Source organism: Uranotaenia lowii, chromosome 1, assembly GCF_029784155.1.
Source record: "Uranotaenia lowii strain MFRU-FL chromosome 1, ASM2978415v1, whole genome shotgun sequence".
In the NCBI taxonomy this organism is placed as follows: Eukaryota; Metazoa; Arthropoda; class Insecta; order Diptera; family Culicidae; genus Uranotaenia; species Uranotaenia lowii.
In genome coordinates, this window is record NC_073691.1 from 17,573,077 (window position 1) to 17,598,076 (window position 25,000).

At 39.9% G+C, this 25,000-nt stretch overlaps 4 protein-coding genes and 1 long non-coding RNA gene across 7 annotated transcripts; 1 reads left to right on the forward strand and 4 right to left on the reverse strand.

Moving 5' to 3' along the window:
- Positions 1-609: 609 nt before the first annotated feature.
- LOC129740728 (zinc finger protein 37-like) lies at positions 610-2,549 on the reverse strand. 2 transcript variants are annotated; one of them, XM_055732523.1, is made up of 4 exons: positions 2,394-2,549; positions 1,235-2,328; positions 866-1,178; positions 610-806 (listed from the first exon to the last, which is right to left on the reverse strand). In XM_055732523.1, exons 1-4 carry the CDS (start codon positions 2,534-2,536, stop codon positions 674-676), a joined length of 1,683 nt encoding a protein of 560 aa, XP_055588498.1. In that variant the 5' UTR covers positions 2,537-2,549; the 3' UTR covers positions 610-673. The 2 variants fall into 2 exon arrangements, with proteins under 2 accessions (XP_055588498.1, XP_055588497.1); XM_055732522.1 differs by having other exon boundaries at positions 1,235-2,346.
- Positions 2,550-3,208: 659 nt separating this feature from the next.
- Positions 3,209-6,269, reverse strand: LOC129740729 (zinc finger protein 793-like). The gene is made up of 4 exons (XM_055732524.1): positions 4,916-6,269; positions 3,819-4,846; positions 3,431-3,743; positions 3,209-3,364 (listed from the first exon to the last, which is right to left on the reverse strand). The coding sequence occupies exons 1-4, from the start codon at positions 5,050-5,052 to the stop codon at positions 3,211-3,213; spliced, it is 1,632 nt and encodes a 543-aa protein (XP_055588499.1). The 5' UTR covers positions 5,053-6,269; the 3' UTR covers positions 3,209-3,210.
- Positions 5,202-12,824, reverse strand: LOC129740726 (zinc finger protein 25-like). Of its 2 annotated transcripts, XR_008736353.1 has the most exons (6): positions 12,600-12,824; positions 11,518-12,542; positions 11,225-11,455; positions 10,727-11,167; positions 10,390-10,669; positions 5,202-10,328 (listed from the first exon to the last, which is right to left on the reverse strand). XR_008736353.1 is itself a non-coding variant. In XM_055732519.1 (5 exons), the coding sequence occupies exons 1-5, from the start codon at positions 12,743-12,745 to the stop codon at positions 10,461-10,463; spliced, it is 2,052 nt and encodes a 683-aa protein (XP_055588494.1). In that variant the 5' UTR covers positions 12,746-12,824; the 3' UTR covers positions 5,202-10,460. The 2 variants fall into 2 exon arrangements, 1 of the variants encoding a protein (XP_055588494.1); XM_055732519.1 differs by having other exon boundaries at positions 5,202-10,669.
- A 183-nt stretch (positions 12,825-13,007) lies between these two features.
- LOC129740727 (transcriptional repressor CTCF-like) lies at positions 13,008-15,400 on the reverse strand. Its single transcript, XM_055732520.1, has 4 exons — positions 15,125-15,400; positions 13,977-15,055; positions 13,609-13,921; positions 13,008-13,546 (listed from the first exon to the last, which is right to left on the reverse strand). The coding sequence occupies exons 1-4, from the start codon at positions 15,313-15,315 to the stop codon at positions 13,336-13,338; spliced, it is 1,794 nt and encodes a 597-aa protein (XP_055588495.1). The 5' UTR covers positions 15,316-15,400; the 3' UTR covers positions 13,008-13,335.
- Positions 15,401-20,635: 5,235 nt separating this feature from the next.
- LOC129740730 (uncharacterized) lies at positions 20,636-22,073 on the forward strand. The gene is made up of 4 exons (XR_008736355.1): positions 20,636-20,834; positions 21,105-21,240; positions 21,314-21,530; positions 21,612-22,073. It is a non-coding gene; the product is annotated as an uncharacterized LOC129740730 (long non-coding RNA).
- The last annotated feature ends 2,927 nt before the right edge of the window (positions 22,074-25,000 follow it).

Sequence of the window (25,000 nt, forward strand, 5' to 3'; positions counted from 1 at the left end):
TCCCGTTCAAAAGGACTTTTTCCTGTCAAAAACTGTGTTTATTCGCGAAATCCGCGTAAATAACCGTGTTGAAAAAACGCGTAAAAACCTTGATGTATTTTGATTGATTCGCCACCCATTTTCAATTTACGCTTGGCTATTGCTCAATATCTTTCGATGGGACGAAACTGTGGGCTTGTATTATCCTATATATCCCGGGTGTAGTGACAGTGACAGCTAGCTAGATCAAGCAAAAACTTTACGGGGCCTTTGTGACTGGATGAACGACAAAACCAAAAAAATAATTGGAAAAAAAACTCTCCTGAAAACATTTCACCTTGTAAATTTGTCCAGTCCATTCAAGGTTGCTCCAGTGATGAAAACTGCCAAATCATCAAATTGCGGGCAAATTTATCCGCGAGAACAATTTGAACCTACCTGGAGCTGGAATTTTCCCCTTACGATTAGCGAGGTAAAATTTTTGACCCGGGATTGCAATGTTTCAAGGTTCAGGCTAACTTGTGAAACATATGAAAAAGGAAGTCAATCTATATCCTATAGGAAGGCAAAAGGATGTCATCTAAGAGCTCTTGTTCAAATCATGACCCACGAAATAATCCAAAATACTGCGAAACGTAATTTGAACAAACTTTTTTATGATTTTGATAATTTAAAAATTAATTATCTAGGTACTTCATTCAAATTCACCTGTTGGTGGAATCATTTGTGGATATTCGCTGCTGCTAAAAGTAGCAACGCTACCAAAATTATTCTTTTTCTCATGAACATTCTTCTCGTGCGTATCCTTGCTGGCCTTATGTTTGAATCTGTAAATAAAAATTGAATAAAGTTACACCATTCTTAAGACACATTTTACCTTTCCTACTTCTTGCCGCAATACTGGCACTCGTATGGAAACAAATCGGTATGAATAATCATGTGTTGCTTGAGGTGTTTCGCTAGCCAGAACCTCTGGCCACAAACGTTGCAGACCACGTTTTTGTCGGTAAGCGCGTGTCGAGCTTGGTGCTCCCGGAGGACGCCCAGCGATCCTCGGATGGTTTTTCCGCAGATATCGCAGTCGTTGGTGTGAACTCCACCGTTGTTACCGTGCATTCGTTTGATATGACGGGACCAGTAATTCTTGCCGTAAAACGTTAGATTGCAGCCCTCGAAGGGACACTTGTAAGGTTGTACTCCTAAAATTTATCGCGTTTAAGGATTATGCATTGGAAACCACAAAAAAGGTACCTACCGCTGTGCTGATTCATGTGGGCCTCTTTAGCTGTAATGTGAACACTTTTTCCGCATATGGGACACAGAGCGTGTCTCGCCGATTTATCCAGCGGTTCAGGTTTAGGTTTCGGTAAGCGAGGATTTTTGTGCTTTTTTACTTTCTTTTGAGTTTGTGGCTTAGGCGCGCTCAGGCTGCCATCCTTTCTTGGTCTGCCCCTTTTTCGTTTCATTATCACTTCTATAGATTCTTGTTGAGATTCACAATTATAGTCGGTAGCTTCGTTTGTTTTCAATTTAATGTTCGAGAAGACAGTTTTGCTAAATTGTTTCTCTTCGGGTGGTTCATAATCTTCATCTTCTGAGTCTTCATCATTGGAATTATCCTCATCATTGTCATCGTAATCGGAGGATTCTTTGATATTTAGTGGAGAACATGGTTCAGATGCGATTGAATTTTTGCCGGACAAAGTTTCTTCAACCTTTTCCTCTTGAATGTCAGTTGTTTGTTCTGCAGTTTGAATGTCTTCTGCAATTTTGACCTTTTCTTCTTTACTAACAGTTTGTTCAGTCTCTTGAGTTTCCTTTATCTCCTGGTCATCAGCAGCTCGCAACCGCATTTGGTAATCTTCGTAGATCGCTTCGACATGTTTCCGGTGTTGGTCGACCAATTTCCGACACATGGCTACTGATGCCAAGTGCTCCGGCGATATCCAACTGTCGTCATTCAAAACAGCCTGTTCCTGCTTCAGTAGTATCTTCGATTTGACTAATGCTTCTCGGAAATCCGCTAAAGCATGTATCAAGTTGGTACAATTGACGCAAACGAAGGGATACGAATCGTACGGATGAACTCTCACTTTGAATACTAAACGCATCTTGGTCTTGAGCGATCGCTCGATAAGCAACAAGTGACTTTTGTCTAGCTTGCGCAAACAACATCGGCACTGTGAATCCACCACAGCGTTACCCGGAAGAAAGAGGGGCTCATCTTCGCGTTCCAGCTCCCAGTTGCCCTTTTTGCCCAAATGTCTATCAAGATCGTCCGGATCGACTTGCACATGTCGAGATGTCCTATGACGACTACGCGATTTCGGTGCCGGGGAGCTACGTTTTCTGAAATAAGAGAGAGGGCTAAAACCGTTTTTCTGTGGGGTATGTTTTTCTTTACAATAGTTTACCTTCTACGCATCAGAGGTTCGTCATCGCTTTCCGGTAGGAGAGTGGCACACTCGTCCGGTTCTAGCTTTACTACCACTTCCTCAATGAGTGGTATCGATTCTAGTGGACTCCTTCGGGAGGAACCTTTGTTCCGGGTTTCCATTTTAATATATTTGAGTTTAAAAACAATCACTTATCACTCGTCAAAGTTTTATTTAGGAAATCAGGAAAGCAGAGATTTGTTATTCATTCACTGAAGAAATAAAAACCATAACATCGATGTGTCTATAATTTTAACAAATCAGTGTTTTTGTTAAAGGACTTTGCAGGGCAGTGGGCTTAGCAAATAACAATCCGTATAACGGTATATCGAAAAACCAGCAACTTCATCAATCAAAATATGATGCTTTTGACTTCTAGATAGAAACGCACTGCACCAAGAAATAAAGAAAATGTGCTTGATTTTTAAACACTATCTACGCGACCCTGGACTGAGTGTAGACCATATCCGTTGATAACGGCGTTGGAACTACAACCACACGTGGACCAGCTAAGACATTGATTCAAATCAAGCTCATTTTCCCCCATGTTGTGTAAGCGGGATAAATCATCTGTAGGTCGTATAACAAACAAATGAATTAACCCGCCGACAGTATGGTACTCGATTAGTCAGGCTTTTACGACAAGGACGAGATGGCCCTGTGGTGGTATTCCTCGACCGCCAACCACACGGCCACCGAGACAAGTTGTGGGCGTAGTTTTTAAATTCTAGGTACGAATGTGACCAATTCCATCTATTGTATAATTCATTTATATTTTTTCTGCAAAGTGGTTTGGTTAAATAGTCTGATTTCCATACTCCAACCCACTGGATTGTTGTTCACTTATCTGTGGATAATCTGAGTTTAAGGCTTCTGACACGTTACCAAAATTATTATGTTTCTCGTGGACATTCTTTTCATGAGTGTCCTTGCTGGCTTTATGTTTGAACCTGAAACAATAAATAACACTATTCAATGCGTTATCGAGAATTAAAGAACAAACTTTGATGACTTACTTTTTACCACAGTACCGGCAATCGTACGGAAAGAGGTCCGTATGGATAATCAAATGCTTTTTGAGATACTTGAGCAACCAGAAGGTCTGTCCGCACACATTGCATACCACATTCTTGTCGGTGACGGCGTGCCTCGCTTGGTGCTGCTTCAGGTGGGCCACCGAGCCCCGAATCATTTTGCCACAGATGTCACACTTGTGCGTACAAACGCCACCGTTATTTCCGTGCATCCGTTTGATATGCTGGGACCAGTAGTTCTTGCCGAAGAAACTCAACTCGCAACCCTCGTACGGGCATTTGAAGGGCCGAATGCCTAAAATTGCACAATTTCGAATGTTAAACATAGGTAATGTTGTGTGAACTTAAACCTTTGAAATGGAATATTCACCGTTATGTTGATTCATGTGGGCTTCTCGCACCGTTATGTGAATGCTTTTGCCACAAATTGGACACAACGACTGCCTCGCAGTTTTGTCCTGAGGATCAGGTTTCGGCTTTGGGTCTTTGATCGCTTTTGGTTTTCGCATATCTTTTGCTATTTTCAACTCACTTTCGGTACCGTCCTTCTTCGGTCTTCCCCTTTTTCTTTTTTCGGGATATACTCTAGTTTTGTCTTCTTTCCTTCCAGATCCTGTTTTCTTATTTGACTTTTCGTCGAAATTCGAGAGGAGTTTTTTCGATTTGTTTCGAGGTTGATATCCCACGTCATCCGAGTCTTCGTTATTGAAGATAGCCAAACTTTCATCATCTGAACTCTCAGATGAGCATTCAGCTTCCGGCAAGAAAATCTCTTCCTTCAGTTCTACAGAAGTTTGTTCTTCGACTGGCATATTACTTGAGTCTAACAATTGGTTACTATTTTTCTCATAATTTAGCTCGTCTTTTTCTTCTTTATCCGTGCTTTCTTTGGCTTCTTGAGGTTCCTCAAGCTCATTTTGATCTTCCTTCATTCGTCGCTGATACGCATCATAAACCTCTTCGATTCGTTTCCGATGTTGATCTACCATTTTGCGACACACGGCTGCCGCAGCCAAGTGTTCCGGGTTCACCCAATTGTCTTCTTCTAAAACCGTCTGCTCCTGTCTAAGAAGTATCTTGGCTTTGACCAAAGTTCCACGGAAATCCGCCAGCGCATGTATCAGATTCGTGCAGTTGACGCAGACAAACGGATACGAATCGTACGGATGAACTCGGATCTTGAAAAACAAACGCATCTTGGTCTTCAACGAACGCTCCACGAGATTCAGGTGGCTCTTGTCTAGCTTACGCAAACAACACCGGCACTGCGAATCGATCACAACGTTCCCCGGTAGGAACATCGGTTCTTCCTCCTGGTCCATCTTCCAATGACCGTCCAGGGATTTGTCCAACTGCCAGTTGAGATCGTCCATGTCGACCTGGACGTACCGAGATTTTCTATTAAAAAAAACGTTTAAGTTAAGATTAACTTTCCTAATGACTAATGTTTAATTGGTCTAGTTTTACCTCTTTTTTGTACCGTGTTCGCCGTCAGGATTCATCAAAACACACTCTTTGGGCAGCGAGTTCAGTTCTTCGTCATCGATCAGTGGTTCCGATACCGATGGTTCTCGCTGAGCAGATCTCTTTTTACGAGTTTTCATTTTAAAAAATAACTTTTTTTCGTTCTATCTTCTTATGGCAATTGATTTCGCTCTGTGTTACTACGACTTATAAAACTTAACAATGACTCGGAAACTTCTGTTAAATATCACTTGTCTGGCGAAACAAAATCGGATAACAAACGGTCTGCATTGAGGAATTTTTTTTTTTAAATTTTCTTACGTAACAATTCGGAACTGCTAAGAGAATTATTTTCCCTTGTCACATAACAATTTTGTGCAAAACAATTTCACCGCCCCGTGCGTATGTGTTCTACATGTGATTGAGCATTCACGATTCACGCGATTGATGCCTATTTTTTCTCTGCGACGGAAGCAACATCTGACGGAAAACATTATATGTTACTATTGTGTTCTCGATTTGCTCTTTTTAAGTTGCAAACCAACTAAGCAGAATATGACAAAAGTATGGCAAAAGGATAACGTGCCACTATCAAGCCTTCTCATTTTCTGATACCTGAATGAGCTATCAGTAATGAATATTTGAACAATAACTTCTATCCGGCCTCGAATGATTACGATGCATAATTGAAACAATTTATTTACATGATTGTACATTTTGCGCATTAAAGCAGTTGTAAGCGAAGACAGCGTCTCATCAATGATTAATAGGAAAATTTTAAAATGGACGAAAGGCTTTAGTCTAGGTTTAGATTCTGAGAAACTTAAGCTGCTGACTGACCCAGGATATGTGTTGAACAGTAATACCAATGAGGCAGGGGAGACTGCTTTTTCTCACAGTAATGGATGAGATCTTGACTGGATCGATTGACTGTAGACCAAACCGAGGATTGCCGTGGAATCCTTCTACAATGGAGCAGCTGAATGACCTTGACCAGGCAGACGATATTGTTTTGCTCGCCCAAAGATAACAAGATATGCAGAGCATACTCGACGACCTCACCGAAAGCTCCAAGGCAGCAGATCTCAAAATCAATGTCGGAAAGACCAAGTCGATGGAAATCAACACACTAAATCCTTCCAATTTCGTGGTAGCTGGGCAACAGGTTGAAGTGAAGTGCTTCCAGTGTCTTGGTAGCCAGATAACGCCTGATGATGGTACCAAGAAAGACATCGAAATCTGAATCGGAAAAGCCCGATTTGCGTTTGCGAGTCTCCGAAACATCTGGCGCTCATGCCAGATCTGTCTACGAACGAAAATCCGAATCTTCAACTCAAACGTCAAATCCGTATTGTTGTACGGGCGTGAAACTTGGTGCACATATGCGGTGACGACGCGAATACTGATTTGTGAATCGCTGCCTGCGGAGTATCATCCGCGCTTGGTGGCCTGGCAATTGGATCTCAAACGTGGAACTTCATTGTCGGTGTCATCAAAGGGCGCTAGAAATCGGGATTCGGGAACGTAAGTGGAGATGGATGGTGCACACGCTGCGAAGAGATGAGAACGAGATTTGTAGGGAGGCGCTTGAATGGAGTCCAGAAGGACTTCGAAGGATTGGCAGACCCAGAAACTCGTATTTGGATGTTTAGCAACAACAGAAGGGAGATCTCAAGCTGGCCGGTTTGGGTGAAAAGCTCCAGGAAATCAGAAGTATTCATGCTGATGGAGCCACCATTCGGGAAAGAGTCTGTCTCTGCACTACAGAAGGAAACAAGTGGGCTAGCTCAACTGCCAGTTAGCGCATCTAACCGATCCTTATACTTGGGAGAGTGGAAGTGAGATGCTCGCTGTGCCTGATACCCTTCTACTTGAAACAAAGTCAGACGAGCGTCGTAGCACGAGCGTTTGTGACGTGCAAACGATCACGATACGTGCAAACGATGGACCAAGTATAGGTCCAAATGACGACTTAAAGTTAAAGTTACATAAAATTTACATCTAATTAGCGATTTCTTGATATTCTTAAAACATTTCTTCGGAAAACATCCCGCGAATCGTCGAAGTCGAAGAGCTCGGAAAAGCGGTTTAACGTTTTCATTACACCGATGAATACACTATTGGCTCCATAGTTGTTCAATCGAATTGGAACATACAGTTGAAGGTCCTGGTTTCTCAGTCCATGGGGTCTCACACTAAGAGGAATAGCTTCCAGTAGCGTAGGACAATCGATACGCGATGTCAGTAGATCGGCGACAAAAGAAGCTCGTGTTGCATTTCTTCGGGCTTGAAGAGTATCTATGTCTATAAGACGACATCGATGTTCGTAGCTTGGCATGTGGAACGGGTCTTGCCAGTTAAGGTGTCTGAGGGCATAACGCAAAAAGCGCCTCTGGATAGCCTCGAGCCGCTCATTACCGTTCTGGTAGTAAGGACACCAGACAGCTAAGGCGTATTCGAGGATGGATCGAACTATGCTGCAATACAGGCTCTTCAGGCAATACACGTCCTTGATTTCCTTGGCCACTCGAAATAAAAATCCAAGGCTTCTAGAAGCTTTATCGACGACGTAGTTCGTATGTATTTTGAATTCCAGCTTACGGTCGAGTATTACGCCCAAATCATTGATGTGGTCCACCCGTGCAATGGACTCATCTCCTAAGAAGTACTCCGCGCAAAAAGGCCGCCGTCTTCGAGAGAAACTGATGACTGCACATTTACTGCGATTCAAAGGCAGGCAGTTGATGTCGCACCACTGTGCGAAAAGATTAAACTGGTTTTGCAGAAAATCAATGTCGTCAATAAATCAGCATAACAAAGTTTCGGGCCGTCAAGGAGTGTGAGCACATCGTTGAAATAGATTAAGAAGATAATCGGTCCTAAATGACTACCTTGGGGCACACCAGAGGAAGCAGCGAACTGGCTGGAGAGAGGGTCTCAGGTGCGAACTGTCAATTTACGTCCAGTTAAGTAACTGCGGAACCAGCCAAGTAAAGGTCCGCAGAATCCTAAGCGCCCAAGCTTACCAATGGTGATATCGTGGTTCACCTTATCAAACGCTGCTGACAAATCAGTATAAATGGCGTCAGTTTGAGACTTAGCAGCAAAACTTTCGTTTACATAGGAGGTGAATGTCAACAGGTTAGTTGTCGTAGAGCATTTGGGCATACAACCGTGCTGATCGATTGAAAAATTTTGCTTACAGTACGAGAAAATCGGATCCATGACGACTAATTCGAATAGTTTGGAGATTGCACATAAAGCAGAAATTCCTCTATGGTTGTTGATATCTCTCCGGTCCCCCCTTTTATGGACTGGAAACATGTAGGCTTCCTTCCACAGTGAAGGGTAGGTGGCTCTGTCAAGAAAAGCTTGGAAGATGAGTCTTACAGGTGTCAGTAAAACAGGAATAAATCGTTTGAAAAAGGTAGATGGTATACCGTCCGGGCCAGTAGAGAGGGAGTTTTTGAGCTTTGCCGCTGCTTTAGATATGACCGCATCCTCTATTACAACCGTGCTCATGCTGAAGCCGAGTGGCGAAACATTCCTAACAGCACTCTCCAGGTGTTCTGGGGATGTTGAAGCAGTAGCAAAGGTACTCGAGAATTTTTGAGCAAAGAGAGCACAGATTCCGCCATCAGAGTTCGCAGTGTTGCCATCCAGAAACATTTGAGTTGGAATACCAGGTTCATTCCGCTGACTTTTGACATGCTTCCAGAACGATTTTGGGTTGGACTTGAGGTTACGTTGTACTCGAAAAAGATAATTTTGGTAACAACGCTTACTGGCTTTTTTATAAGCGGAGTTCAGTCTTCGATATACATCCTTAGTTTGGGAGGATTTGAGCTTATGGTGATTTCTAAGAGCACATCTCTTCGCCTTCTTCAGTCGACGCAGTTCTTTCGTAAACCAGGGAGTCCGCAAATTTCCGGAAGTCGTTCGCTTTGGCACGTGGCGGTCGATAACGTAATTTAAGATATGCGAAAAGGTTTCGGCCGCAGCATTGGGATTCAATAGATTGAGTTCAGATTCCCAGTCGATGGTTCCCAGGATATGGGAGATAGCATCGAAATCCGCTTTCTTGAAGTCTAGATAGAAAGGTGCTGATTTTTCGACAGAAGCATGCAATCCAGTGACCTCGAGCGAAACCATTAGAGCTGGATGATGCTGAACTATAGTTATAGTACCTAAACATGGTTTTTGCGATCCAGAGTTGAATGATAGAGCCGTTCCCTTCGAGTGGAGCTTCGGGTATTTGCCATGACTTTCTCTGCAGTGGATATTATTCTTGACACCGACGGGAGAGTCAGGTGGAAGTTATGGGCGTATGCTGGGATAGGCGCGAGTATAGGATAATTACAAACGATCGGCACACGACGCGACGCACAGAAGGGCGGACCTCGAATCATTACGAGGAAAAGGTCGCACCCCGAGTCGCCACGGGTGGGGTCAAGGCATGAAATCGTTGAGGGAAATGCTGAGAGAGGATTCGTCTATGAATATTGCTACTAGCGCGAAAATGACCGTACCAAAGGCAAGCTTCAGTACAGGTCTGAAGCCTCAAGTTTACACATCAACTTTGGGAGGTTGGGAGGTATAACAATAGGCGTCTCTTCGTATCTACGAAATCAAAATAAAATCTGCAGGCGAAGTAGATTGCCGTCGAAGCTAGAGCTGAACACGGCTTCACTCTTTTTTTATTTTAGGGGCTGCTGATCAACCATGGAGTTAAGCCAAGGTAGGGGAAAATCTTATCTCTTTATTAAAAATACTTTAGGAATATATAAAAAATAGGAAATATGGTTTAAAATTTCTGTTAAACTATGAAACAACAATTTTTACAGCTTCCGATTTCAGTTCCTCAAAAATTTAAAGAAAGTAGATCAACTGCTGTACGATCGGCATCGTCGTAATCATCATCCACAAAAAACTGCGAAAGAAATAGTTTACGCGGTGATTTGTGTAGATGGCGTTCGGCTACATTGATCTACTCTCCCCCATTCCAAGGTGCGCCGAGCCCAGGACGATCATTCATCCGCACTGGGTTACGGCCTCACCGATGATGGTACTCGATTAGTCCGACTTTTACGACAAGGACGAGTTAACCCTGTGGCGGTATTCATCGACCGCACACCACACGGCCAAACAGAATCTGAAGGTCATCCCAAACAGTAGTGGTTAGCTCCCAGTTCCGAAATGGAGGCAAATATTTTTAATTTTTCACTATATTTCAACGTTAGAGAACGACAAGGAATCTTAAATTTAAAAAAAAAACGAAACTGTTAACGCTACCCAGAGTTCGACAGCTTCAGTAAGTTGTGTATCGGAGAAATCAGTCATTATCAGAGGGTGCTGCTACTTTTCCAAAATCGTTCTTCCCTTAATGCAGATTCCTTTGGTGCGCATTGAGGTGAATCTAGAACAAAACCGGACTTCAATTTCAACTGCGATCAACGCCATAGCATATCTCAACTTACTTTTTGCCGCAATACTGGCACGCGTACTGGACCCGATCCATGTGGATAATCATGTTTTTTTTTCGGGATAATCATGTCGCTTTCAATGTTCTTTTGTGTCTAGCTATATGCAGATTTAGGGCGTCTTTCGGTCCTCTTATCGACTTTCCGCATATGCCACATTTGAAAGTGAGTGCCTCACCATTATTGCCGTGCATTCGATGGATGTGGTGAGATTTTTGGTTCCTGCCATAGAACGCCTTACCACATCCCTCGAAGGGACATTTGTGAGGTTGAACTCCTGCAAAGTGAGGCATGTAAGTGCTGTGGTAGCTCGGATCCATTTTCGATCACTTACCGTTATGTTTATTCATGTGGGCTTCTTTAGTACTTTTATGAAAAGTTTTTTTACAGATAGGACAAAGGATATTTTTTCTAGAATTGGTTTTGTCCTTGACCTTGTCTTTTTCCTTGATCTGGTCTTTTTCCTTGACCTTGTCTTTTTCCTTGACCTCGGCTTTTTCCTTGACCCTGTCTTTTTCCTTGTCCCTGTCTTTTTCCTTGGCCCTGTCTTTTTCCTTGACCTTATCTTTGTCCTTTATGTCCTTGACTTTGTGTCGATATAGATGCACATTCAGGGCATTTATCGGTCCTTTTATCAACTTTCCGCATATCTCGCATTTGAAAGTGAGTGCTTCTCCATTATTGCCGTGCATTCGATGGATGTGGAGAGATTTGGTGTTCCTGCCATAGAACGCCTTATCACATCCCTCGAAGGGGCATTTGTAAGGTTTTATTCCTGCAAAGCGAGACAATTAAGTGCTGTTGTAGTTTGGATCCATTTTCGATCACTTACCGTTATGTTGATTCATGTGACCCTCTGCAGTAGTTATATGAACAGTTTTTTCACAGATAGGACAGAGGACATGTTTTTTAGAATTTTCCATAACCTTGTATCCAAATGTGTGCATATTCATTTCATTTTTTGACTTTCCGCCGTGTTTTCGTCGGATGTGCCGAGATCTGTGGTATTTGCCATAGAAAGTTTTATCACAACCCTCGAAGGAACATTTGTAAGGTTGAACTCCTGCAAAGTAAGACATTTAAGTGCTTTATTGCTGTGCACTGGATACATTTTCGATCACTCACCGTTATGTTGATTCATGTGACCTTCTAAAATAGCCATACGAACAGTTATTCTACAGATAGGACAAACGATATGTGTTTTAGAGCTATCCTTCAAATCACTTTTCGATATATGTTCTAGAGGTTCTGTCTCATTTCTGCCTTCAGGCGATTTCGGAGAATTATATTGGACCAATTTCGAGACAGATTCTCCGAAGGCATTTGTTTTCGGCTCACTACATTTCCCCTGTTTTTCTGGTATGAAAGTAGTGTTTGATGTTTCGTATTCATACAATTCCGCTTTGAAATTCGAGGCTACATTCAAGTCTTGATATATGTTTGATGTTAGTTTGTTTTCCTCCTCTTCTGGCTCAACGATTTCTTGTTTGAAAATTTCTATTTCTAATTGTAGTTTTTGCTCAAAATCTGCTTCTGTCTGATTGAGATGTTCAAACTCTTCACCACCATGGTCAACAAATGTCTCAGTTTGCCCTTCTACAACACCAGCGTCGTAAAGGGTTTGAACAGTTCTATGCTGAAGATCAACAGCTTCCTTCAACTTTCGCTCGTAAACAGCGTAGATTTCTTCGATTCTTTCACAGTGTTGAGAAACCATGTCGCGGCACTTTGCTGCGGCAGCCAAGTTATCTGGTTTCACCCAAGTATCATCTTCCAGAACATACAATATTTCCTGCGTAAGAATTTTTTTGGATTTCTCAATCGTGTCCCGGAAATCACTAAAAGCATGTATCAAATTTGTACAGTTGACGCAAGCAAACGTATACGCACAATATAGTTGTATATTGATTTTGAAAGCCCTTCGCAACCTGGTTTTTAGTGAACGATCAATCATCTTCAGGTGACTTTTATCTAGCTTTCGCAAACAAAATCGGCACTGAGAATCGTTAACTACGTTTCCTGTTAGAAATATAGGTTCGACATCTTTGTCCATTTGCCAACCATCTTCGGGCTTGGTCGAATGTCTGTCCAAATCATCGGAGTCCACCTGAACATGGCGGGAAATGGTCTCGGTAAGGATAGGCAGTTTTCTAAAACATGAAATCCCATTAGCACACACATAAGGTTAATGTATCTTTTTCTAATACTTTTGTTCATTACTCGGCAGCTTATCGCTTTCAGAGAGATATGTAGAGGGGCAATCGTCCGGTTCCTGCTTCACAACTACTTCTGCGAAAAGTGGTTCGAGTGCTACGGAATTCTTTTGCAAAGAACGCGTATTTTCCGTCGCCATTGTCTAATATAATAATTGAAAAAACAATCAATGTAATCGCAGAGAATACAGAAAGTGGTCGAAAATATAAAGAAGGTGTATTTTTTTTTTGAAGATTTGAGCATTTTATACGAAGCACATTGCATTGTATAAATTTTGTGAAATGCTGTGAAATCGGTTGACGTATTCAAATTTTATCCCACCTCAACCCATAGATTTTCAGGAGAAAATGTGTCCTGAAACTTTCAGGCTGTCATCAACAGAAAAAACTGTAAAGTACATATTCAATAGGGTGGCTTAAAAATATCCCAAGTCTGGAGTTTTAGAGACTAGCCTTCCAAATGATAGCCCATATATTTTGAAAATACATAAACTCGAGTATGACACTACTCAATATCTAGATGTTAAGAACTTGCACAAAGGATGCTTAATCTCCAGAATCCCAGTTTTTTTTTAAATTGAGCCACCCGAATCCAATTTCAATTCTTTTATACATTTCATTGCAGATCGTGACAACGTTTCAGTTGAAAACCGTACTTGGAACTGAAATCTTAACTTCTTATGTCCTACAAAACACTCAGCGAATTCGTATTTCCGGTATTCGATTCACTTCAAACCATTGGAGGCTCAGACGGTTTGAATTCTATCGACGAAGCTACTACCGGGCCCTTACACTCAGCATTGAGTTCAAATCCGCTGCATTGCAAATCCATTTGCTGATTATACTCTGTTCCGCTAAAATCACGCACTGCGGCACCGAAGTTGTTCTTTTTCTCGTGAACATTCTTTTCGTGCGTATCTTTACTAGCTTTGTGTTTGAATCTAAAAATGAAAATTATGTAAGTTCTCACAAGTATGTTGAGTTATATTTAACAACAACTTACTTCTTGCCACAGTACTGACACTCGTAAGGAAACAAATCCGTATGGATGATCATGTGCTTTTTCAGATATTTCAACATCCAAAACGCCTGCCCGCAAACGTTGCACACAATGTTTTTATCAGTAACAGCATGTCGTAATTGATGCTGCTTTAAAACGGCAAGTGATCCTCGAATGGTTTTGCCGCATATATCACACTCATTGGTACGTGCCCCACCATTATTGCTGTGCATGCGTTTAATGTGCCGAGATCGATGGTACTTGCCGTAGAACGTTAAATTACAACCCTCGAATGGACATTTATATGGCTGGACCCCTGAAAATCGATAATTTGAAGATTCAAACAATCGGCTAGTTTTTCGAACACTTACCACTGTGCTGATTCATGTGAGCCTCTTTCGAAGTGATGTGAATACTCTTGCCACAAATTGGACACAAACTATGAGTGGCGCAGTTATCTTGGGGCTCACCCTTCGGCTTAGATTCTCGAGGTTTTCTCGGTTTCCTTTCTTGTTTCTCTTTCGGCAGTTTCGGTGCAGGAGCGGTGCCCTTTTTAGGTCTCCCTCTTTTTCGAACGACGGGAATGTCTATCAGTTTTGCATCCGAATCACTTTCATCGCTCTCATCGGGAGATTTTGTCATAACATCCTGTTTTGAATCTGTTGGTTTGTAATCCTCATCTTCTGAGTCGTCATCATCGAAATTTTGAACGTTATCTGCGTCAGAACTATCAGAATTTTCTTCTTTCACTGCAAACCAATTATCAGTGTTACCTTCTTTCTCTTGTGAGGTATCATCTTGTTTAACCAAAACTGATGAGGATGTATCGGTTGGCTCTTCAACAGCAAAGTCTACAGCAATTTCTAACTTTTTCACTACCGAGTGAGCTTGTGCAATTTCCTTCAATTTGCCCTGCTCAAGCTCCTCAGCATCCTTTAAACGTTGTTGATAAGCATTGTAGATCTCTTCAACACGTTTCCTGTGTTGATCTACAATTTCTCGACACAAAGCTGCTGCAGCCAAATGTTCCGGGGCAACCCAATTGCCCTCTTCTAGTTCGGTTTTCTCTTGCTTTAGCAGTATTTTGGATTTAACCAACGCTTCACGAAAATCAACCAACATGTGTATCAAATTTGTACAATTCGTACAAACAAATGGATACGAATCGTAAGGATGTATCCGAATCTTGAATACCAAACGCATCTTTGCCTTCAGCGAACGTTCAATAACGTTCAGGTGACTTTTATCCAGTTTGCGCAAACAAAACCGACATTGCGAATCGATAACAACGTTATCCGGCAAAAAGATCGGTTCATCATCCCGATCCAGTTCCCAGGCACCCTTGCTCTTGTCCTTGTCCAAGTGTCGATCCAAATCTTCCATATTCACCTGGACCTGGCGAGACATTCGCTGACGGTTGCGATTCTTCGAAGCTGGCTTCAGTCGCTTTCTAAAATATTATAAGCCCGGTTAGCACATTTTGATTCGTTAGTTTCGGTATCGTCATAAGAACAATTACTTCTTCCTTCGAATCGGTTCCTCATCGCTTTCAGGGACCAGACTGTCGCAATCTTCCGGTTCCAGTTTGACAACCACCTCTTCGAACAGTGGCTCGGGCATGTTGGGATCCAGCAGAGTAAACCTTTTTTTTCGTGTTTCCATTCTCTGCAGACCGAAGAACACAAAAACCGAGAGACGAAAGACAAGCATAATTTACCGAATTCAGTATAAGATTTTCGAAAATTATTCACTTCACAAAATAGCACGCCAAGATTAATTTGGTTCTGATAAGATGATGCACAGTTGACTAAATTTGAATTTGGTCGCATCCAATCATATACATAAGGGGCTGTTCAGATACCACGTGGACAGAAAAAAGAGTTTTTTGACCCCCTCCTCCCCCTCCATGGACAAGCGTGGACATTTGGCAAACCCCTACCTCCCTCCCCGGATGTCCACGTGGACAAATTTGACGAAGTTTATATTTTAAATACCTATAATTTGATAGTTATAAAACACCACTTTTTGCCTTTTTGTTATAGGAATGGCTGATTTTGTAAAACCGAATAAAAATTTCTTCATATAAAAAAAATTAAAAAATTTTAAATTTCCTCATTATCATATTTATCACTTGCTTTCAAGTAGCTACTTATTGCTTAAACTTATAGTGGAAAAGTATGCCATTTTAGGATTTTGATTTAAACATCCTAATATTTATTCACCTTTATAAAATATTCTGAAAGTAAGTATGTCCACGTGGACATGACCCAAACCCCTACCCCCTCTCCGTGAACAAGCGTGGACATTTCCATACCCGCCTGCCCCCAAACCCCCCCCCCCCCCCCCCCCCCCCTAAGTTCTTCACGTGGTATGTGAACGGCCCCTAAGTGCATCTTAAACCAAGAACCTCGATGGTTAGAGAAATGTGATTTTTAGTTGACATGAGAATGAAAGTCTAGAAAGTTAATTTTTGTGCCATTTTATAATCCTATTATTTCTCTATTATTTTTTAACACCTTCATGAAGGATTTATTAGTTGACTGCATGGTAACATCTAATATTGTCACACTTTGGACAACTTACTCGAGCATTCCCGGTGTTTCTGGTTCACGCGGAAATTGCTCACCCGTTTCAAGAATGCTGTTGTGATTATTTACTAAATTCTTTCCACCACTAGTCAGGATTTTTCGCTCGACGAATATTGTAAAATAACTATGTTTGAGGCAACTATTACGAGAATTCCCGTCGTCAACATTTCCCACAATTCTAATGACACTGTGCTGTTTCTGAGGTTCTTCCGGGTTCTAATAAAATTATTTTGTTCGAAATATGAGAAATTTTTACCACGAAAATTGAATGGAACGGACCTTATAAAATAAAAAAGTTAAGTGAGTCGCTCAACTAGTTCTTAGCATAGTACCATAGCATTATCGAGAAAAAATCGTGTAATTTTAGATTGAAAACGACCAAGTAACCAAAGTTTCCATAAAACAGGCTCTTAAAAGCTTACTCAGCCCTGCCGTTCTATTCAGCACAAAATTTAAGTTCTTATCCACACTTTAAAGTTCTAAAATCAAAGCTGAGTGAAAGGCTATTCAGCTTCAGTATAAAAACTCGAATAAAAAAATATTTATGACAAAAAAAAACAAAGCGTTTATCTTATTTCTATTTGAATTTTTACATTCTTATACTTTCTCTTTGAAATTGCCTTTATTGAAAATTAAACTTATTTAATAATTGGATGCATGAAGAATTGAACCCGAACCCTCAAGATGATAGCTGAAACAATTTTCCATAGACTTTTCAAAGTAGGGAAATGATTTAAAAAGTAAATATTAGCAGTCCACCAGTAATAAATACACATAAATTTGATAGAGCAGAGTATTGAAAATCACCGTAAGTTAGAAAGTTGTAAGTTTGAATTTGTTTTTTTTTTTAAATTTGTTGCGTAACATATCCCAAGCGACCAAAAGTTCGGATATCACTTGAGAAACGAACTCATAAGTTCACATAGAGCTGTACAAAAGTTCGGTGGAACTTTTTTTCTGTTCAAAATGCTTTTTCGAGGTCCATGGAATCTCATTCTTTATCAAGTATAGCCAAACCTAAAAAAAAAAGCTTTAAAGTACTGTTTTACTTTCTGTTTCTACTTTTTGTGAACTTTAAAGTTGGTATGAAGCAAAACAATCTACTTTGTTACCACAGACGATTTATTACGTACTTCTCATTTTTTCAACATCAAGTAGCTAAGGTATCAAAGGGTTAAGGCAGCCACACAATACCGCGTCGTCCGTCGCGTCACGTCAGCTGTCAACGCCGTCGTTGTGTACTAAAACGCTGACGCGACGCACTCTACAATTTTTGCACCACAATAGAGCGTCCACTGACAGGGTTGACAGGGAAATATTGAGAGAAAACTCGCAAACTCCAACGCAAAATGTTTCATTTATTTTTATTTAAAAAAAACGGAACATACAAATCAAGTTAATATTTCTAAAAAACGCTTTATATGTAATTTCATCATTATCATTATAATGTTAAAAATAAATTTCAAAGACGTTTTTCAACAAATGTGTATCATCGAAGAGATAAAATGACGATGATATGATTTTTGAATCTGTTTGTGTCAATCTTTGACGAAAAATATCAAATACGAATAGTTCAAACCCATGCTGACGCGCTCAAATTTTGATATTTTTCAAAACCAAAACGTCGACGCTCGAAAACGCTGCCGTTTAGAACAAGTTTTGCGTTTTAGTACAATGCCTTCGCTGACGCGACGCACCATTTGTGGCGACTCAAACGGAAAATGGCATCCTCAAAATTAAATGTCAACGCGACGCGACGATCGACGCTGTATTGTGTGGCAGCCTTTACAAGTATTTTTGTATAGCTTAATACTGCCGTTGCAAGCATAATTGTCACATGTTACAAAAAGGCAAAGCGAGAAAAACGCAATCAAAGTTTCATAAAACCACTTTGCTGTTATCGCACAGTTTTGGAATTTTTTGTTGACTTCAACGCCGTAGATCTCTAAAGTATACTCCTATCATATGAGCCTTGATCAAATTTTTCGAGAATGAACTTTTTTTTCAATGAAATTCCCTGTGTGACATTTATGCCGCGAAATTCTATGAATAGTCGAAAAATGCACGCATATTTGTCACACTACGAACATTTTCTTAGTAGTTGTTTGGTTTGGCATTTCGTGTGTGGCTCTCGTGTTTTATTCGTGAATGGAAGCTTAAATTGAAAAAATGACGTCTGAATCGAATTATTTGAAAGCGTACATTATTTGGTGACAAACATGAAGTGTTTAACGGATTCGATCAATAAAACGGCCCGGGGAGCGATTTGTGGCAGCTCACTCACTTTACACTTTACAGGAAACAACATTTCTTCAACTAACTGTCAGCTGCCGCGTTGAAAATGTCGCAACAGCGAGAGAAGTGATACCAGAAAAGGACAATTAATCCGTTTGAAGTGAATGCGGTCCTGGGACAAGTTCCGGATGAAGTAACTCTGGCGGAATAGTTCGTAAACATTAAAAAAACATCTCCGGTATTTTGTAAGGTGCGTTAAAATCGAAAACTCAAAGCAAAACCAAAAAAGAAATCTAGAGTTAGTTTTGATTAGGTCGTCGGTCGTATGAACCAATAACCAAAATTGAGTTTTTGACTGCAAACGATTGATAAAAACGTATTTTACGTTACTCGGTTTAATTTTGTCAATAAATAACTTTTACAATATTATTTGAATTTAGGACGCATAATGACTTTCTCATTTTCGAGTGTAATTAGGTTTTTGCGACTATTTGCATTGCACTGAATTATCGTGCAAAACAAAGGTCGCAAAATAACATTTCGGCAAGTTCACGCTCTTTTATTTTAACTCAAAACTAAGTACGATCGAGGTTCAAAACATAGTTCGATTATATGAACTTAAAGTTACCCGATAGGAAATACACCCTACTATTCACCATACTTAGTCGGCTCGCGAAGGGTGCGTCGGACGATTTTAGTTCATACTAATCGGCCTATTGTTGCAACGTCGCTTATGGGAGTTTTTGCTGGGCATCACCCGATTAATAGGCCGATTTCGTAGGCCTATCAAATAGGGTGATGAGTAGCATGATTGTGTAGGAACCGACTAAATCGCCTGATTAGTAGGGCGATAAAGTTGATGAGATATTCCTACCCAATCGTACTAAATAGCCGGATTGATTGACAGCAAAAGTTGATTTTTCTTCGCACCACCCAACTCAATCCGACTAAATAGCAGAATTGATTGGTCTCAAAAATCGATTCCTTTTCCTACCACCCTACCCAATCGTATTAAATAGTCGGATTGATTTACCGCAAAATAGAACCACCCGACCAAAAAGGTTTATTAGTCACATAATTTAGTAAAGTAAACCTGCGAAGCCATATTTAATAGCAGTATGGACTTGACTAAAGCAAGGAAACGACATGTCCTGCGAAGAAGCTTGCCATCCAAGCACTGCATCTAGAAACTGGCCCACGGTGAGGGTGGCGGAATTCATAAACGATACCTCCATCGGAGTCAGGAACACTTTCCATTACGGCTTCAGGCATATCCGGCAAACGTCCGGGAACTTGGTCAGGTAGAACGTCATCATGATGGAACCGATAGAAATGCGCTAGCCACTCCAACGAACCACTGATGACCGACGAGACCTTCCGTGCTGACGTGGGCAAAGCTTTCCCATCGATAAACTCCATCACACACAGATGTCAAATACTAGTTCAGTTATGACCATTCCATTCTAAATAGGCTTAAAGTATGCCAACTAAATAGAGTCCTACAAAAACCTACTAAATTGACCAATCCTCCCCAATAACGTAGATCAACTTATTGTGCTACTAAATCATACGTAATTGTGTGAGCCTACTCATCAGCCGATTTAGTACGGCACCTATTTCATATTCAAGCGTTGCCCGATTAATCGGCATACTAAATAGGGTCATTGATTTAGTAGGGTGATTCGTAGCCAGACTAAATCGGCACCCAACTAAATATGTGAACGGCGAAATTTTTCATCTGTCAAATTTCCTATCGGGTAAGTACCCTTTTTCCTCCTTGTGATGGTTCAAAATGGAGTTCGAACTGCGAACTCAAAATTGATCCTTTTTTTCCTTCGGCGAGGGAGCAAAGTTGAGTTCGACCTTATGAACTAAAAATTGAACTCTCTTTGTTGGACTGAAAACACTTAGCAAGTTCAGTTCGAACCAGAACAGCAACCAACGAACACGTCGCAAAATTTGGTCGTTCCGGAACAATTACCGGAAGACTATGAAGGAACTTCATAATGGAATGCATGTTCACCGTGTCAGCGTAAAATTCTGTCCGTCCTTGTCATCATACGGTGAGCGGCTGGGAATGTCCGGAAACTTCCGGATGTTGTTTACTTCGCGTAGGAAGTAACATCCGGAAGTTTTCTTTGACCGGGAGTGTCAAAACTTTCCACCGCTCTGTAATTGCAATGCAATGACAAACTCAAAGTTGAGGGATGCCACTGAAGTGCTGTTTTGAACCAAAACTACTTAATTTTGAGTTTAAAAAAAAAGCGTGTTGGTTTTTGCGACCTAATGCATTTTTTCAAAAAATGCTTCAGCAAGTGTTAAAAAGTTAACAAATTTAAACGTAAATTGTTAATGATAGTGGTTTAAGCTATCCAGTTATAAAAAACTGCTTCAATTTGTAAAGAGGTAAGTTAAAAATGCAAAACTTTTATGAGTGGGCAAAATCAAGGACACGTATGCCAAGTTTGGTGAAAATCTATTTAGACGTTCCGAAGTTATACACGCTCGTTTTGATTAAACCATTTAGAATTAGAAAATAACCATTTTATGGCTTTAAACCAAAAACTACCAACATGGTTATTTTTCAAGAATTTTTCATTTTTAAATTTCAACCATTTTATTAGTTCTCGAGCATTAACCACAAAATGTTTGAAAAATATTGTGTTTCTATCGTAGCCATTTTGAAATAATTGATGTGACTGACAAACACGTTTTGAAGAAAATCTTTTATTCCGTCGAAGTTAATCGAGTTCTCCATTAAATCGGTCGTTGTATTTACGGAAGACATCGATTGTGTTGGTAATGACAAAAGGTAATCAATTTAATATTAATTATCGGCATATAAATATTCCAACCTAACATTAAACAATAAATAATAATTTCAGGACACCAATTAGACGATCACTTTTGAAATTCCAAAGTGGAACTCCAGAATCATCATCAAGTTGAAGGAGCCGCTTGCTACCGGATCATCTTCTTCAGCCACAGCCCACAGCGAACGAAAGTTGTAAAAGCATCGTCCTCGCACCATCTGGAAGCGGTCCTTCGCACAATTTGGATAAGTGAAATATCACGAAAAAGATAATCCGGACTACACTTCCGGTAAGTTCTAATATTTCTTTAAATAATTTTAAATGTATAGACTTCCAAGGAGAAAAGGCTGATGAAGAATTTTCGTTTTAGAATTTCTATTATTGCGATGAGGAATTGCGAGATATTCGACCTTTTTTTCACCATCCTGATGGAGCTAGACCGGGCCGGACTGCACTGAAAACATCACCCGCCGGTCATAAATTATCCACTCAACCCCTCGTGAACGAGCAGCCTGGAGACAGTGATATTTTGGCCGTCTTCGGATCTACAAAATGTCTCCAAAGCATATGGATATGAAATTACCACTTCCGCCGATGTCCGGCACCGAGGTTAGATTAGTTTTTCATTTGAATTCGGTAGGGATCGTGGGGAGAAATCACTTTTGTTGATGTTTCGGCCTTGGTTTTAGCCTAATGCTAGGTTGCAGTCCTTTAAATTTTCCTGCTTCCGCTCAATTCTTGTGCTCAAATATCATCTATCTATGAATAAAATTTATATGGCAAATACTATACATTAGCACAGCAATACAAGAAATAAAATGAACTACATATTTGAAAACCGTGTTTCCTTAATTTTGCCGATAGTTTTTTAATACGTTCCATCCCGCAATATTGCTCTTTGAATTACGGTTTTAAAATAACCATTTCCTTACTTATCCGCTAAACGCCCATATGTTTAAATAATAACCATATTCGAACTTCTCCCCGAAAAGTCATTTTATGACTTCTCAAGGAGAACTCATAAAATGACATTTCCCGGGAAAAGGTCAAAAATGGTTATTTTTGAAACACAAATGGTTTAATGATTTCTAGCGTGTAGTACGTTCATTAATTGAGTGTATTATCCCCTGTCCTCTTCAATATTTACACTGCGGGTTTACATGACACAGATATGGACAGAGACATAGTTACTCTTCAGTTTGCAGATGACTTTATGAAGATAGTAAGGGCGAAATCTTTAGAAGCAGCTATTCGGAAAATGCAATTAGAAATCAACAACTTTTCTACAAAAGCTACCACACTGGGTCTTTCATTGAATAGCTCAAAAACCAAATCAATGATTTTCAAACAAACCGATAAAACTCTTCCTCTTACTCTTTTTGGAGAATCCTTAGAAACAGTCACCAGTTATAAATACTTAGGCATCACGCTAGATCAAACACTACGATACGGAGTTCACATCAAAAATTTAAAAAAATCCTTTGTTGATAGGCAGAATATGTTGAAGATAATTGGAGGAATTAAACATGGAGGTACACCAAAAGTAATGATGATGTACCACAAAGCACTTTACGGGAATTTCCTCAATTATGGTTCTATTTTATATGGAAATACAGCAACTAAATACAGCAACATGCTAGAAACGATAAACAGACAAGGTTTGCGCATAGCAACGGGGTGTACAAAAACAACCCCAGTGAACACTTTAGCAGCATTGAGTGGGGAAGGCCCTCTAATGTTCAAACGGGAATTATTCGCCAAAAAAAGAATTGCTCATCACATCTTTAAAAACGATCTTATTGCACAACAGTTATATTCACTCGATATGGAATCTCTTAAAAAAGAAACACAATACTCCTTCATTGAAAAAACCTATATAAAAAATTTCGATGAATTTCAAAAACTATACATTCAAACAAGGGCTTGTAGCATAATTGAACTCACAGTTGAAGAACAAATCACAGGATCCTCTCTGAGGAAAAAAATAACGTCTCCAAGTGTGTTGAAAATACTTACTGAAGAAATGATAAGAACAAAATATCCTCTTCATGACCATTGGTTCACTGATGCTTCAAAATCTGGAACCAATTGCGGCATTGGCATTTTTAGCAATACTACAAATATAAGTATAAGCCTTGCCTTAGCACAGGAAGTAAGTATAACTTCGGCTGAACTCTTAGCAATAAGAGTTGCACTCGAACAAATAGCGGAAAACAGTTATATTCACTGACTCACAAGCAGCTTGCAAAATTTTAAAAAGGGATAAAAAAGCCAAAATCTTTGACAACGTAACCTATGACATCTGCACACTAGCAACAAGCAAAAATGCGACCATCCAATGGCTACCTTCACACGTTGGAATAGATGGAAATGAGAATGCAGATCAACTAGCCAAACAAGGAACAGTTTCCCCGGCCATTCTAGAGAACAAACTGCGACTAGACGACGCAATCAGGCGGTATAAAATAGACCACATCAAAAAAATTAATGAATGGTACAAAGATATAGCCACAAACAAACTCAAGGGATTGAAATTTTATCATTTTCAAAATAACTTTGTAACAAAACCATGGTATTTTAATACAGAAATGAATAATGTCCAAATCCGAAAAGCAAACAGACTGTTAAGCGGACACGATTACTCGCCATATTATCTTGGCCTTATGCGGATAAACGAATCGAAACTATGCGGAATGTGCTCGGTGAACTTTACGACCGAACACGCTCTGTTTGATTGCATACAATTCAATCATATTCGAAACCATTACGATTGGGAGAGATCTACAAATCTACTCGAACTCATAAAGAACTTTGACGAAGATAAAATAAAGGAAGTTCTCAGTTTCCTAGAAAAAGCCAGATTTAATATTTGAACATAAGTTCATCATCGACACACTGTGTCTTTCGAAAAATACTATAGGACGAAAGTGGTTATATAGAGTATAATACTCTGGGCCAAAAATAATGCCAAACCAATACATACATACATACATTAATTGAGTGTGACAAATATGCGTCCAATCGTCTCAGTGTGACAGTTATGCGTCCATTTGTTCCAGTGTGACAAATTGACTTTGAATTTTTCTTAAAATTTCTTGAATAAACTTTTTGTTTCGACAAAGAATTTCAATAATACGTATCAAATTATGACGATTGGCATCAAAAAGTCAAAAACGTCGAACATACATGTGACATACATTTGACAATTATGCGTCCAACGGCAGAATAGTTCGTAAAAAAATCTTTGTTGTAATCTTTTGTCAACAAACTTAAAAGTTTTCAATTAGTACCAACGGACGTTCAAAAGCAGCTTCGCAATATAGGAACTTTGAAGTAGACTTGAAGGCTTAATTCTACTTGTTTCGAACTTCAACCCGTGTTTGCATAAACAAATACATCGTTACTTGGGAAACGACAATGTGAAGTACACATTTAATTCCGAAAGAACTTTTTAACAACTTGAAAGTGGGAATAATTAAGTAGAAATTATGAACTGGAAAGTCGTTTCAAAGAAAATCATCACATCAAGTAAAAATAATAAATGTATAACTAATCGTAAATTTCAACAATGAAATAAGCACAGACCGTAAACCAGAATAATTTTTTTTATTTTGAACTGAATTTCCGCAATAAAGAGCAATCGGCATGAGATGTGCTTCATCAAATTCAAATATATTGATACAAAATTGACGTTAATTGTAATTTACTGCTTTTGTAAACTGGCAAACCGTCAACATTAACGTTGATTGATATCAACAT

Bases quoted from the DNA above. Each gene is read 5' to 3' on its own strand.
- LOC129740727 (XM_055732520.1), bottom strand. From the start codon at position 15,315: ATGCTTGTCTTTCGTCTCTCGGTTTTTGTGTTCTTCGGTCTGCAGAGA. The intron at 15,056-15,124 runs GTAATTGTTCTT...ATAATATTTTAG, and splicing joins GAACCGATTCGAAGGAAGAA to AAAGCGACTGAAGCCAGCTT. The intron at 13,547-13,608 runs GTAAGTTGTTGT...TTTCATTTTTAG, and splicing joins TGTCAGTACTGTGGCAAGAA to ATTCAAACACAAAGCTAGTA.
- LOC129740729 (XM_055732524.1), bottom strand. From the start codon at position 5,052: ATGAAAACTCGTAAAAAGAGATCTGCTCAGCGAGAACCATCGGTATCG. The intron at 4,847-4,915 runs GTAAAACTAGAC...TTTTTTTAATAG, and splicing joins GAACACGGTACAAAAAAGAG to AAAATCTCGGTACGTCCAGG. The intron at 3,365-3,430 runs GTAAGTCATCAA...TTATTGTTTCAG, and splicing joins TGCCGGTACTGTGGTAAAAA to GTTCAAACATAAAGCCAGCA.
- LOC129740728 (XM_055732522.1), bottom strand. From the start codon at position 2,536: ATGGAAACCCGGAACAAAGGTTCCTCCCGAAGGAGTCCACTAGAATCG. The intron at 2,347-2,393 runs GTAAACTATTGT...AAACGGTTTTAG, and splicing joins GAACCTCTGATGCGTAGAAG to CCCTCTCTCTTATTTCAGAA. The intron at 1,179-1,234 runs GTAGGTACCTTT...GATAAATTTTAG, and splicing joins CCACATGAATCAGCACAGCG to GAGTACAACCTTACAAGTGT.
- LOC129740726 (XM_055732519.1), bottom strand. From the start codon at position 12,745: ATGGCGACGGAAAATACGCGTTCTTTGCAAAAGAATTCCGTAGCACTC. The intron at 11,456-11,517 runs GTGAGTGATCGA...CTTACTTTGCAG, and splicing joins TCACATGAATCAACATAACG to GAGTTCAACCTTACAAATGT. The intron at 10,670-10,726 runs GTAAGTGATCGA...CTCACTTTGCAG, and splicing joins CCACATGAATAAACATAACG to GAGTTCAACCTCACAAATGT.